We start from the raw sequence: 14,770 nt of genomic DNA on the forward strand, positions 1-14,770 counted from the left end.
ATCGAGCAGCGATTCCCAATAGTTGATCTTCAAGTGTTAGGCCAAACACACTCAACATGCTCCGCTGGTTGCAAATGGGCCTTCTTTCGGCCATACTGTCTTTGGGACAAGGACATGTTGTATCTGGCTCGTTTAATTGTAAGTAGCGTGAACTAGATGCTATATAGAGATATTTCACGGGGAGTTGCGTATGCAGTGACTCTCTACAGGCAAATGCCCCCTCTATACTATCTCGACGACTACGACCTCTGCCTGGATAACCATTCTGGTACCTACTGCTTGGTGTACGTCGAGATTCTGCCCAATGCTAGCTCTGCTCTGTGGCACCAGATTGACCAAGTTTCCCAGGACTCAAAGCACCGATTTCGCCACGATCGCGTCTTCAGGGGCGTGTGTCTGGAGAGCTGCAAGCAAAGTATCAATGACTTATCTGAGTTCACGGAGTACGAGGAAGAAGAAATCCTGGATAAGGAACTTATATCCTACTACAACAAGGTACACCGTCGGGAATCGAACTCAGACAGGGCTCTCCTCTATAAGGAGGTTGTGAACAGCTGCCTGAACTATAACTTCGGTGAAAAGTTTTCGCTCAGGTCTCGCAACCATATCGAGTATTGTGTCTCGGCCTCGGACATGGACTTGAAGCTGGGTAAGTCAAGTGGAGATTATTTTTGACAAGCTATACATGCAGCTTGTGGAAGCTTTACACCATTACAATTGTATAGGTGCAGTTTTCCGCCTTCCTGTTTTTGATAACCTGAGCACTGTGTAAAGTTCATTTCCCCAGATTTGCTTGATTTGACGTTTTATGGTATTCTGGTCCTAATAATCATTATAACTCTGTGTTCGTCTTTGCTTGACTACCGACTGAGCCAGATGAACTCGCCAAAAACAGAAAATTTCTATCGAGAGCCACCAAAGAGTCGACGTAAGTGGATATGAACTACAGGTACTTGACACCCTTAAGCTGATATCGGTTCGCCTCCAGGAAAGCGACTCCTTACATCGTTCTCAGTGCTGCGAAACTATCATCGATTGGTTGAGCCGTACAACTCAGATTTCTCGCGCGAAGTGAGCTTTTTTGACGGGTTTCGGGTGATCGGCGTGTTTGTAGTGATCCTAGGGCACACGCTCATGGTCTTTATGACTGTTCCAATAGAAAATCCGGAGTTCTTTGAGCAGTTCCTTTTCAGATTCGAGACTTCAGTATTCCAGAACGGCAGCTTGGTCATCCAGATATTTTTTGTTATAAGTGGCTTTCTTCTCTACGTGAAATTCACCAAACGCCAGCTGATTCAACCCAAGACTAGCATGCTTGAGTGCATTGCTGTGTACTTCCGTGTGTTTCTCTACAGATACTTTAGACTCCTTCCGTCGCTTCTCGCTCTCATCCTGTTCAACGGAACACTGCTGGTGCGCCTTCAAAACGGCCCCTTTTGGCTACATCTTACGGAGGCCGAGCGGGTCTTCTGTCGCTCCAACTGGTGGAAGAACGTGTTTTTCGTGGCCAACCACATGCTGGAAGACAGTGTGCGTTACTTTAATAATTGTTCAGTGTTTTAGAAAGGCCACCTCACCCTTTAAAGCAGTGGAAGCATTGAAAGCACCTTACCTATCCTATTTCTCATTGTAGTGCTCTCATCAGACATGGTACTTAGGCGCTGACATGCAACTATTCGAGCTCTTTCTTATAGTAATTATCATAACCAAAAAGTAAGTTCCTTGCGCTTTTTGCAATTTCAAAAATTAGCTTGTGCTTTTAGGCATCCCAAGTGGACGAGGGCAATCTACACAACTCTTTTATCGCTTGCCCTAGCAGTGCCTGCTGTGGTGACCTACGTTCTCGAGTTGGATGGTATCTACCATATTCGTCCGGAGTAGGTTTTTAAAAGTTCTCTATTGCTCTATTTCTCAGTCATGATAAGTGAATGTCCCCAGAACGTACCGCTACTTGTACTTCCGACATTCTGACACATTCTACCAAATGTATCCGCCCTTTTACACTAATTTGGGAGGCTACCTGTTTGGTTTTCTGTGCGGTCATTTTTACCTAAGGCAGCGTTCTGGAAAAGTAGAACTCCGGGGTCAACGTAAGTACGAGCTGGCCATGTGGTTGCTTGTGCTGGCCACGCTGGCAGTGCTCTTCTCCGGCTACATCTTCATTCGACAGGACTTTGCGAAGCCATCGCTATGGCTAGCCCTGTATGCAGGCATCCACAAGATCTTGTGGGTGCTAATATGCGCAGGATTCGTGATCCTCATGTGCTGCAAGGTGGGAGGTGGGTTAACTAACAGATTTTAACTTATGTAAGTCACTGAGTCACTCACCAATCCACGACAGGCATGGCTTACGATTTCTGCACATTGCCGGTGTTTCGGCCTCTGGCAAGAATCTCATTTCAGTCGTTTCTCTGGCACATTGTCGTCCTCAGAACAGTGGTGGGATATTTTAGGCAGCCGGTCTACGTCTCCAGCTTCTACTTGGTAATATTTTTAACTTAGGATATACAATTCAATTGCTTTAATCTCCACTTCAGCTGTGCAACGTGTTGAGTGTGTTTATGCTCACTCAATTTGTGGCTGCGCTGGTGGCGGTGCTTCTTGAATATCCATTTCTAGAGGTGCTGCGTTGCTTGACAAAGCCGGAGAAAGGTATACACCTCCTGCACTTGACGCAATTCTAGCTAAATTCAAATAATTTCAGCACGGGAAGAAGTCGGCCCGGAAATTCAAATGAGACCCGCGCCGTCAGCTGTTTAGGGTTACCCTATTCCGCGCCAGGGATGCACGACAATGCTGCAATGTTAATTCCGACATCCCTGTTGGTACATAAATACAGCTTTTTTATAATGAAAAATATATCAATTAAAGGATTGGATTTGCGAAAAATCGTCATATTTTGAATGCAAATTCTTTATATTTAACAAATATCTTAGAGTTTAGTTAAGTGGCTCATAAAAATTAAACACCAAAACATCTCTGCGTTTGTAAATATATTGTAAAATTGGGAGTCTTCAAAAGGCGGCAGTCAGCCCGAAAAAAAACACTAGCTGGATCTAGCTATTGCCATGGCAGTTTCGGCCCAGGTGGCAGCCCCAGGCGGATGAACGCGGCGCCGGTGAACGTGAACGCGAACTGCGCTGATATCAACAACTCGCCTCGAACAACAGTGTCGAACTTGCTCTTAGATGCTCAGCGCGCTCTCGTCGGCATTTTGTACTCGTCCCGTCTTTCTGCTGACTGAAAAGTCTGAAAAGAAGTGCCTTAAGTTCCCAGCCGGAGTCGTGTGCAAAATCTCTAGTTGAATCCCGCTGAATGCGCTGGCCCCAGTGAGTGGAGTGATAGATAAGTGAGTGGTGGTATTTTGGTTTCTTGCGGCCGCTTCTGTGCCGCCACATTAAATGTCAAGCAAAAGCAAGCGGTTGCAATGAATCACAGCTGTATTTTTGCGGAATAGGAGTAATGCGGCTCGGTGTCAGCTGAAGCTGCGCATTTTCCAGGTGACGTTGCGAGTGGTCGATGCAAATGCACCTCTTAAGTAATGAACGCGCGTATTACAAAATCATTAAAAATCACGGTAAAAAATAAGTGCGACAGCCGCCTTGCGACCATACGTGTGTGTGCGTGTGATTCTGTGTGCGCCGAGTGTGGCGTGCGTGCGCTGGTGTGCGTGCTTTCTTGTGCGAGCGGAGCGGCGAACGCAGTGCATGTGAAGAGTACCGCTATAAAAGTTTCGCCATCTGCTCTCCCGCTCGCTCGCCGTGTTATATGAGTCCAACACCCAAAAAAGGGAATAAAGAGAGCGAAGCAGCGTCTTTGGCAGCGCCAGTGCCGAAAAACGTTGCAAAAACAAGCGAAAGAAATCAAACAACTCGCAGTCGAATTTGTTGTTTCGCACTTGATTGTATTAATTGTTTTTTTCTGGTATTTATTTTTTTCTTCCTCGCGTTTCGCTGTAATTTGTGTGGCTTTTCCTTTCCGGCTCTCACTTGTTTACGCTACGGGAGAGCATGAGAGCGGGAAAGAGCGGCCGAGTGCGGGAGAAAGGAAAAGGGGGAGAGAGTGTACCAATTGTTGCTGGTGGAAGCAACAAGTTACTGAAGGGCAAGGAGGGTGTGCTTTCAAAGGGCGCCAAAATGAGCTGGCATTTGAAATTTCGGAATATTGGCTAGCCATAAACGTGGCATCCAGTGGGACCAAGCCCAGAATTACGGTTCATTTCGTGCGTGCGAGCGAGAGCAAGTGTAAAAAACAAGCGACCTCCAGAGGCGTCTTCGAAAGTGCGCGCGAGCAAGCGAGAGAGCGCACAGCATACGCCCCCACGCACAGCTATTTCGGTTGCTCCCCAAATGGGTTAAGCAGCGAAACTTAGCCAACACCAATTAGTGACAAAAATATGAGAAATGCACTGGAATGAAGCACACACACACTCGTGCGCGACCGCCGATCGTGTTTATGCGTCAGTCAATGTCGTGATTACGCGGCGGCCAACAGCTGTTCGACAACGATCGCAAAACAGGCGCACGTATGAACGCTTATTGGGCAGGCAACCGGCGTATCCGGGCATTGGCGGCAATAAGTCCGAAAAGAAATAGGAAGCAAGTAATTTTGGGAAGTCACTGCTTAAATACCCTATCGGATACTACGAAAATCGAAAATTCTAATTTTACAGTTGCGAATATATGAACTAGAATTAAAATAAAATATTGAAGAAAAATTAAGATCACATTTCACCAACTATCATCAGCTATAGTCTTGGAACCGAAAAATATAGGTCGCTAACAGTGCTGATGCTCGAAGTAATTATACCCGTTACTCGTAGAATAAAAGGGTATACTAGATTCGTTAAAAAGTATGCAAGAGGTAGAAGGAAGCGTTTCCGACCATATGAAGTATATATGTATATTCATGATCAGGATTAATAACGGATGGCCATGTCCATCCGTCGGTCCGTCCGTATGAACGTAGAGATCTCAAGAACTATAAAAGCTAGAAAGAGATTAAGCATGCAGATTCCAGAGATATAGACGCAACGAAAGTTTTTTGACCCATGTTGCCGCGCCCACAAACAGCTAAAAACTGCCACGCCCAAAGTTTTAAAAACTGTAGAAATTTCTATCGATAAGCTAAAAAATGTTGGCCACGCCTACTCTAACGCCTAGAAGCCACAAGGCTTCCCACGCCCACAGTTTTAAATTTTTTTTGTTTGTTTTGCCAATTTCTATCGATATGCCAAAAAGGATGTTGAACTTTCTGGCTGCAATCCCATTAGCTGAGTAACGGGTATCTGATAGTCGAGGAACTCAACTATAGCGTTTCCTTATGTTTTACATTAGATTTGAGTGTTTTTTAGCCCTGAGTCTTTTTTAGCCTTATTTAATGATTTCAGACAAACAAAAATCTTACTTTAGAAATCAATCTTAAAACTTTTTTGATCTTGCTGGACATTGCTGAACTCAAAAATCAGTTCGAATAAAGAAGAATAACTTTTGAAACCCGAACTGGCATTGGAATGCATATTTTAATACCTAGTTAGAGTGATTTATCTATTATTTCTATCCAACAAATGGGTAAATTAACTTGTACTTGACAACACTTATAAAAAAATATTTTAAAGAAACATATTTATATTTCATTATATTTTTTTATATTTAGAAAAGTTTTCGGTGTGCCATTTCTATGGCGCTTCCAAATAATAGGCGATTTTCTAAAATTCAGGTATATTTTATTCCGAGTTTTTCACGTATTGATAAGAATTGTCTGATGGAATAAGCGTTTTAGGCTATAGTTAGGTATCAAACACAGTATTGGGAATTGCAGAAATGTGTAATTTTAAAAGGAAAGGTACTTTTTTCGCCAATTGAGCCGCAGAAAAAAAACATGTACGCTGAATTTCCAGGGTGCAGAGCATCCACAATTGCCGCCCAGTCTGACTAAGCGCAAATGGAAATATAGCAACAAGCGGACGGCGGGCGGAGTGGGGGGCGCTGAGGAGAAAAAGAAAAAGAACGAGCGGCAATTAAGACAGCAACAAAAGCCAGCGCCACTTGCGACGGCGAGGGGAGCTGATGGGTGTCGGTTGGGGCACTGCTATGCATGTGGTTAATTTTAGCAGCAGAGTTCCACTTTCACTCGTACAGCGACGACACCCACTGTGCTGCAAGCCAGTGTGTCTGCCGCGACACTTGTGCGCTTTTTGTCAAAAACTTTGGCTAATCGCCGTCAGGCACGCACACTGTGCAATCAGTTTGATGAACCTACAACACACACGCCTAAGTGCTGCATGTATATGCGCTGCACAACCAATGACGTTGCGACTGCATCAATGACATCATCATCATCGCAATCGAACTCACCATCCAGTCGTGTAGCGGCGAACGGCGAAAGTTTCCAGTGCAGCCGACAGCCGATAAACAGCGGGCCCCTTATCACGCGTGACTCATGCCTGTGGCATTGATCACTGGCCAGCTGATTAGGTGTCGCTGCAGCTGTGCACAGGAAAAAAGATACCATGGTTAATCAAAACCAAGCCGCGCAACGGGAACAACGTACACACATGCGTGATGTGATATTGATAACACTACGCTACAACTGGTGGGCTATCTTATAGTACCAAGACTATGTTTATGTAGTATTGATGTAGTAACCCCTTGTTCAAGCAAGACTAGCTTTGAGGAAAAGTTTTGAACTTTCAGTGGAAGCTAGTACGATTGCTGCACATTTAATAGACCGTTTTTCGAGTGTACATGGGAATAGAGATGTCAATATAACGGGCCCTCGTCGCCACAATTGGAGCAGTGTCCCATTCCATCACCACTTTATTTTTACCCAAGCACTGTTTTATTTTCGCTCACGCCCCATTGCACTGCTGCTGGAAACTACTCGTACTACGCCTAATTGACTGCACACCCAAGTCAGTCAGTCAGTCGAGGGGGTGGAGAGGGGAGGGGTGTCGAGTGGGGGACCCACGGCGTTTTAGTCACGCCGCCGGGAACAAGAACAACACGACGGCATTTGCCAGCAATTAGAAGTGACCGGTGAACACAACGTGTCGACAAAGCGCCAAGTTTTGCAATCAAGCATTAAGCCAGTCGCCGATCGCTGGACCATCGCATTCGCATCAATTCAGCGGCGGCTGCATCTCGCGCGATTTCCACTTAAATTGCTGAAGGGCCCCATAATAAGCGCATTGTCAAATGGTTAACGTAATTACAAGACAGTCGCTGCTGAAAGTTGGTGTACACCCGCAGTCTGTTTCTAATCCTGTCAGAGACACCTCCTAGAACTAAAATCTGACGCAGGACAGCCATTTTCAAGACAATTTTCGCAGGGAATTCTTTGGAAGCTAATTATACCATTAAAATCATTTTGTCCGTTGAACCCATTTTATTGCTATCGGGTATTTGTAGGGAAGAAGTATTCTTCCGACCCTATGAAGAATTTATTCCTAATCAGGTTCTCAATTTATAAGTAATTAACAAGTCGACTCAAAAACAGTTCTGAACAAAGTAAGAAACTAGTGACGATCGCACCCTACAACTTTTTGTAAAAAATATATTTTGCATTTAAACACAATAACTAAAATTGTGCACTTCCAACCACTGTGACATTTTAAGAACCGGTACTAATTTTAGCCGGATGTACTTCTATTTTGATTTCTTTTCGATTAATATATCCTTAAACATCCTTGCATTTGTGTCCCACTGTAACTGATGGAGTTCAATGTGACCCGCATAATGGGCGTCTGGAATGAGTACTTATGAGATTTTTATTTCTCCAGAGATTTTCTGGAACCCACTTCCGTTAATCGCTGACTTTTGCAGTCGCAGGGTCGCTGATTAAACCATCGGTTTACTTGCCGTAGAGGAGGCCACATTTTTGGTTCTTCGAGCGGAATTGCGAATGCAATTATGATCGAGCAGGAAAGTGGGAGTGGGCTATGATAACTCAAGCATGGCAGGTGCCAGGGATGCGAACGAAATAAATAAACACTTCAAACGCGATTTACAATGCTGCTTTGCGCATCGTGCGCTGTGTTTGTATATAAGCATTTAATTTTGCCTAAGATGATTTAATTTTCTATTAATAAGTTTGACCTTCAGCCGCGAAACAGAAATTTTCCCGCCTGCAAACGAAGGTGTTTGGCATATAGACACATAAATATCAACGCATACACACGCCGCAGATATAGATATATTCCGGGTACAGCGCTTTGGAGTATTTTCCAGTTGGTGGCGAACATTTCGGCGTCGTTTTGGGCTTCATAGGCGTAGCACTTAACATTATCTCTGTGGTGTTTAGCCAACTCCGAGCTGATAGTTCCTTATCGGTGGAGAGGCCCTGTCGATAGGACGGCCACACCGCCCACTCCCCCCATAAAGAAAGCCCTTCGTGCTTACCTTGTGGCCAAAAACAGGCAGCCTAGAAAGTAGTCACATTCTGGGGTCTGTTTAAAGGGGTCAATGACAAAGTTTAGTGCTCGCAATAAATATGAATATCTTTGAGCAAAACAAAACGAAGCAAGGAGGCACAAGAGGCAAACAATTTTATGGCACTTTTCTGATTAAAAACGAAAGCTGTTCCGAGTCAAAGTTAGTCAGCCTGCCGGCCGCGGCCCAACCCAGAAATTAATTCTGCTTCAAACAAGTAGCTATCTAGAAGTCTCACGGAGAGTTAGGTATATGTTTGGGCCTATGTTTGCCTGTGGGATTGGTTTTGCTCAGCCATTACTCACGTGTTGGGAGGCTATTCAGTGCTGGAGTGGGTATTTCGGCGTTATGATGTCATCTGAAATAAAGGGGGCATGAAAAACTGATAATTCGACACGTTCCGGCTGGCGCTTCATTGACGAAAGTTGCGCCGTTTGTGGCAGGTGGCAGGTGAAAGCGTTCTAGGCGCCTCCTTTCAGTCGCCGACATTAGTGATGCCATAAGCAATTTGATGCAACCTCTCGCGGACGAAGTCAGCGCGTCAATAGCGAGCTGTGAATGGAAAGCTCATTGATTTTCGCAACAAGCGAATTAGCATATGCAAATTTATTGAACTAATCGAGGCTGCGAAGCGCGGTGAAAGAAAAACGCGTTAAGCTAACACATAAGTGAGCAAAGCTGAAAGCGAATAAGACTGCGATTCAGTCGGTTTATGCGTCGCTCGTAACTCGAATAAGGCCAAGATCAGCATTTTCAGGTGCCAGCGAACTTTGTAGAAAAATCGACCTATCAAATGAGTTTTCAAAACTCTGTCTAACAATAGGGGTTTCACATCTTATTCCGGTGCGGTAAGAATACAGCTCAATGATTTCGGTTGAGGACTTGATGTAAAGGGAAGAGGGCGGAAAACACAAAACGGGTCTGTGAGTGAGATACTCCCCGAAACTGCTAACTAACCTTCGTGCCTCCCATTTATTTTCAGAGCTAGACGTAGAGAAACTCAGGACTGACCACTGACCCAAGCCACTGCAGCACCAAGATGTCGTTTCGCGTAGTACGCAGCTCCAAGTTCCGCCACGTCTACGGACAGGCTCTGAAGCGGGAGCAGTGCTACGACAACATACGGGTATCCAAGTCCAGCTGGGACTCCACATTCTGCGCGGTGAATCCCAAGTTCCTGGCCATCATCGTGGAGTCGGCGGGCGGCGGAGCCTTCATCGTCCTGCCGCACAACAAAGTGAGTGCCCCTCCGGACCTATTATAGTTGCACTCGTCTACGTGCGTCTGCCCCCAGCGGCCAGCTTGGTGGAGTATTTTTAAGCAAGACAATGGCCAACTATTTATAGCGCCCTTTTGGCATAAAGTTTGCGGCCATTTGCGGGCTTGTTGCCACGTCGCGAGTGACGTCGACGGATTTCGCATGACTCCACCCAATCTCACATGTGTTTATAAATAGTTAGGGATCTGCTACTACCGCGCAGCGATTCTGCTAGCTGGCGCACTTTTGTAATTTGGCCACCAGCCAACATGACAAACAAATCGTCTAATTTTAGCGAGAGGCGGAGGAGCAGCCAGTTAAATGAATGCAAAAATGATATTCGGGCGAATCATTGCATTGAAATGCACACTCAGCTCGGCGACTAATTCCGCTAAGAATTAATTGTTTGTATTCCACTAAATTGCATTTAGTCTCCAGATCTTTTGGCCGGCGTGCCCTAGATTTAGCCTTTTGGACTTCTTTTTAGTTGTAGTTTTGGTGTGGGCGCTAGAAGCACCCATTCCGCTAATCTTTCGATGCTCCTCTTTTGAAGAAAACATATTTGGAAGCAAACCCATGGTCGTTCCATTTGAAACAAATTTGTATGCAAAACTCGTGGCAACCGATTCTTTTTCCATTTTGACTTGACGGCTAAGCAGTTGCCGCTTTTTTAAGTGACGATTTCTATGTGGAGCGGCTTTCACACGCCCTATTTTAGTTGTTTTATGGGCACTGGATGATGAGTGAGATCCATCTAGTCGCCAAGGTTGGCCGCATGTGGCAAGTGTAGGAAAGAACAAGCACAAGTTCTTGAAAAACTAAAATAGATTTACACTCATGGAAGTCTTCGAAAACTTTTTGGATTGATACATTTTATGCAATACCTCTATTGAAAAACAAAATGTGTGAAGCTTAATATAAACAATGAAGCAAGAATATTTTTCATGTGCGAATATATCTAACAATGTAGAATTTGGAATATTTCCCCTTAACTTCAGTTACTGTCGCTCGAATATACTATATGCTTCGAATTATATCCATTCCAATATCTATAACTCTAGTGCCATATTCGGTACCACTTGGCATGAAGTTTACAATCATAAATTGCCTGCTTGGCAGATTAGCAAACATAGCAGAACCGAGTGCAGTCGGAGTCGGCTATAAATAATAATTCAGGAATTGGGCTAATGGGTCGCGAGGTTGCAGTTTTGCGATGGTTGCTGCCCATGACATTGTCGCCATAATTAATAAGTTAGCGGTAGCGTATCGAGCTAATTGAAATTTAATGAACTCTTCCAGGTTGGTCGTATAGCTGCTGACCACCCGTTGGTGGGCGGTCACAAGGGTCCTGTGCTGGACATCGCCTGGTGCCCACACAACGACAACGTGATCGCCTCCGGCTCAGAGGACTGTGTGGTCAAAGTGTGGCAGATTCCCGATGGCGGGCTGTCCCGAACACTCACCGAACCCGTGGTCGACCTGGTTTTCCACCAGCGTCGCGTGGGTCTGGTGCTGTGGCATCCCTCTGCCCTCAATGTGCTGCTTACCGCCGGCTCTGATAACCAGGTGAGCTTATGCCAACACCTCTTCACAAGTCCACGCTTTTACTCTTTGTATCGCGAAGGTCGTGATCTGGAACGTGGGCACTGGTGAAATCCTCGTGCACATCGACTCCCACCCGGACATCGTTTACAGCGCCTGCTTCAACTGGGATGGCTCTAAGCTGGTCACCACCTGCAAGGATAAAAAGATCCGCATCTACGATCCGCGTACGGCCGAGCTGGAGAGCGAAGCCATGTGCCACGAGGGCTCCAAGGCCACGCGGGCCATTTTCCTGCGCCACGGTCTGATCTTCACCACAGGCTTCAACCGTAGCTCGGAGCGTCAGTACTCCCTGCGCGCCCCGGATGCCCTCAACGAACCAATTGTCATGGTGGAGCTGGACACGTCCAACGGCGTAATGTTCCCGCTATACGACGCAGACACGAACATGATCTACTTGTGTGGAAAGGGTGACTCGGTCATCCGGTATTTCGAGGTTAGTAAGAGACTAAACCTCATTCGTATCCGTATGTTATCTAATCCATTGCCCATTGTACAGGTGACGCCCGAGCCTCCTTTCGTGCACTACATAAACACGTTTCAGACTACAGAGCCGCAGCGTGGTATTGGTCTGATGCCCAAGCGAGGCTGTGATGTGACCACCTGCGAGGTCGCCAAGTTCTACCGCATGAACAACAACGGTCTTTGTCAGGTTATATCGATGACTGTGCCGCGCAAGTCGGATCTTTTCCAGGAGGATCTCTACCCCGACACGCTAGCGGAAGACGCCGCCATCACCGCGGAGGAGTGGATCGATGGCAAGGATGCGGACCCGATCACATTTTCGCTCAAAGTAAGTTGCAGAGCTGCAGTTGCAACTCCGACTTTTATTCCGTGTTGCGAATACAGCGCTCGCCGCCAAATGCGGCAACGGTTCGGCCAGCCAACTGCCAGCCATTCCGCCGGCGAAAGGAGCGTACAAGATATAAGATATATATCAGCATGTGGGCTAGCGGGCTTGTCCACAGATGGCAATGCGGCTCGAAGTCGATGAGGCAGTCGCTGCCACTGTGGACGCCCCTTCTACAATGTATTCCAACGGCTTTTGCAGTTGCTTTTGTCTGCCAGCACAAGAACTCCAAGTGAGCTTCTGTGAGTTCCGTTTAAAGCTTGCTTCCTGCATTTATCGGTGGCTATCGACCAGCGTGTGATGCCTGCGCCTGCTTTACTTATGTTTGTTCTGCGTTATCTACGTTTGTGCCTTGTCCGCCCAGCCACATTCCACTCCAATACACTGATACAGACATAATTTTTCCGCTATACATTATCCTTCGGGACGCGGCATCGTGAGAATGTCCTAGTTCCAGTACCACAAGTATGTAGAGTACTCACAACGATCTGAAACGATTTGGTATTCTGGATACAGTAACACGCCGCACAAATGCAAACTTGGCCCTAACACGCACGCGAATGCGCGTGGCGCTTGTCGTTGTGTTCATTGTTGTTTGTTGTGTTCTGAAACGAACAGATTTTCTTACCCGCCTAATCAGGATCGCGTTTCCATTGTACAGGGTGGCTACGTGTCCTCGTCGGTAAACAAATCACTTCCAGCGAAGAAGGCGGGTAACATCCTGAACAAGCCCAGAGGCGACAGCTCCAGCTCCGGTGCAACGAGCAGCAGCGCGGGCGGCGGCAACTTTGCGTCCGGAAACAACAATGAGGCTAGCGAAGGTGGACCGCCTGCAGCGGTTTTATCGGTGAGTACTTGCAGTAGCACAACGATTTCATGACTAACTAATTGGTTACCCTGAAAAGGAAAAGGACCTGCGAACCATCCAGGACGAGATCCGCAAACTCAAGGCAATCATCGTCAAGCAAGAGAACCGCATCCGGGCTCTGGAGGCCAAGGAGGACGCCCGAAACAAGAATGGAAGCGATGCTGCGCCAGCTTCAGCGGGAGCAGTCGCGTCCGACGGCAAAGCCAGTGAAAGTGCCAATGACCACGCGTCTACATCAGCCGGAACGTCAAAGGACGAGGACTAGGTCTTGCAGTGAAACGAGGACTGAACTGATAAAAAGGGCGGAATGGATTGGAGGAGAGACAGAGTACTGCTTGTAGAAGCTCGTAGTTACCGCTTAATTTGTCTAATGCAACATAACGTTTATTTCGTACGCGCTGAGGGCGAATTGAAAAAAGAAGTTATTGTCTATACCATTATGGTTTTGATTATTTATTTTTTATAATTTAATATTAGGTCCTTAACGAGCGAAATCATTTGCGTGTGGCACAGATAGGGTTAGAGAATGCCGAGCTAAACCATCTAATCGAACATAAGCGAGCAGAGCTGGACGGTTAACGTATAAAACATAACATAAAACTACATCCTGCCAAAAATATAAAAACCTAACGAACTACCTACATTTTGCGCCCAAAATCAAACAGCGAAGGGTAGACATTAGCCCTTCGATCGTTTTGTTGTAACGCAAGTATGAAATTGTAAATTTAACAAAGGCAAATCATAGACTAAACCTCAATCACTTAAGAGTTAACACCTACCTACCAAATTTGTACGAGCTCCTTTCTGTAACGTCTGTATATTTGTACGTCCCGTAGTTTTCATGACAATAGCTGATAGAATTGATACCGTTCATCCTGGCTGAGGCCTCCTAAACAGTCGCATTTCCGTTCGAATTCCCGTGTTAAACACAGCAAATTGATGGAGAAAGTGACGGGGGTCATCGGACTAAATTCGTTTTCGTAATCAAAATTTTCTTGTTCAAACTAATGATAAGCTGTATTTTGAAATAATAAGAATAACAATAAATGCAACAAAATCAGAGAGAAAATAAGAAACCAACGAAACTATTTTTATAAAGATTTGTTTACTTATCTTTTATTTTATTTTATTTTCATTCGTTTTGTTAGAGAACAGAGAGCGAGAGCGTCTTTAAACACCTGCCGATTTTGTAATTGAAAACCATTGTAAAGTGCAGACCTATATACACATACATAAATACTCTATATACAACTAATTTACAATTTGATACGAAATAAAACAAAATACAATGCCAGAAGACTTGCGTGCTGATGATGGAGGAAGTCAAATTCAGGAAAAGGGTCTTTTTGTGATTTGAGCTCTAGAAAATCCCTTGGAAACCAAGAGACATGTATATATTAGTCACAATTATAGGGATCAGCTGCACTTTAAACTAATTGACAACTTTTAATTGCAGAAATAAGCTCATCCAAGCGCTATTTATTGCAAAAGCCCATTTGTTCGCTTCAATTGAATATGCAAATTCGTTTAATTTCTGCCTAAACAGCTTTAGAGCATACTGCAAATGTGTTGTGTGTAATTATTACCTCAGCGAGCAAACCAAAAAAATGCAATTACAATTTACGTGCACAACGATTCTGACATTTTAATTAAACTTGGCCAAGTGTGCTTTTGTGGGTGGCGCGCGCAATTATGATAGAGTGCGTTCCCACCAAGTTGTTGATTTAATTAAAATTATGTTTGTTGTGCAATTTGGCTCACTG

At 45.3% G+C, this 14,770-nt stretch overlaps 2 protein-coding genes across 9 annotated transcripts; both read left to right on the forward strand.

Annotated features, from left to right (window-relative positions):
• The first annotated feature begins 5 nt into the window (after positions 1–5).
• On the forward strand, positions 6–2,767 carry LOC6542426 (nose resistant to fluoxetine protein 6). Its single transcript, XM_001970678.3, has 10 exons — positions 6–138; positions 197–649; positions 788–928; positions 989–1,530; positions 1,634–1,713; positions 1,764–1,877; positions 1,939–2,279; positions 2,342–2,484; positions 2,538–2,652; positions 2,705–2,767. Exons 1-10 carry the CDS (start codon positions 57–59, stop codon positions 2,758–2,760), a joined length of 2,067 nt encoding a protein of 688 aa, XP_001970714.3. The 5' UTR covers positions 6–56; the 3' UTR covers positions 2,761–2,767.
• A 398-nt stretch (positions 2,768–3,165) lies between these two features.
• Positions 3,166–14,301, forward strand: LOC6542124 (coronin-1C-A). Of its 8 annotated transcripts, none has more exons than XM_015159165.2 (7): positions 3,166–3,329; positions 9,412–9,666; positions 10,987–11,253; positions 11,312–11,725; positions 11,789–12,082; positions 12,801–12,986; positions 13,045–14,301. In XM_015159165.2, exons 2-7 carry the CDS (start codon positions 9,469–9,471, stop codon positions 13,270–13,272), a joined length of 1,587 nt encoding a protein of 528 aa, XP_015014651.1. In that variant the 5' UTR covers positions 3,166–3,329; positions 9,412–9,468; the 3' UTR covers positions 13,273–14,301. The 8 variants fall into 8 exon arrangements, with proteins under 8 accessions (XP_015014651.1, XP_015014653.1, XP_015014648.1 ...); XM_015159167.2 differs by having other exon boundaries at positions 3,189–3,349; positions 12,780–12,986; XM_015159162.2 differs by having other exon boundaries at positions 3,189–3,349.
• The last annotated feature ends 469 nt before the right edge of the window (positions 14,302–14,770 follow it).

This window comes from Drosophila erecta, unplaced genomic scaffold, assembly GCF_003286155.1.
Source record: "Drosophila erecta strain 14021-0224.00,06,07 unplaced genomic scaffold, DereRS2 tig00000055-arrow-pilon, whole genome shotgun sequence".
Taxonomy (NCBI): domain Eukaryota; kingdom Metazoa; phylum Arthropoda; class Insecta; order Diptera; family Drosophilidae; genus Drosophila; species Drosophila erecta.

Bases quoted from the DNA above. Each gene is read 5' to 3' on its own strand.
- LOC6542426 (XM_001970678.3), top strand. From the start codon at position 57: ATGCTCCGCTGGTTGCAAATGGGCCTTCTTTCGGCCATACTGTCTTTG. The intron at 929-988 runs GTAAGTGGATAT...GTTCGCCTCCAG, and splicing joins AGAGCCACCAAAGAGTCGAC to GAAAGCGACTCCTTACATCG. The intron at 2,485-2,537 runs GTAATATTTTTA...TCTCCACTTCAG, and splicing joins ACGTCTCCAGCTTCTACTTG to CTGTGCAACGTGTTGAGTGT.
- LOC6542124 (XM_015159167.2), top strand. From the start codon at position 9,469: ATGTCGTTTCGCGTAGTACGCAGCTCCAAGTTCCGCCACGTCTACGGA. The intron at 12,083-12,779 runs GTAAGTTGCAGA...CCGCCTAATCAG, and splicing joins CGATCACATTTTCGCTCAAA to GATCGCGTTTCCATTGTACA. The intron at 12,987-13,044 runs GTGAGTACTTGC...TACCCTGAAAAG, and splicing joins CGCCTGCAGCGGTTTTATCG to GAAAAGGACCTGCGAACCAT.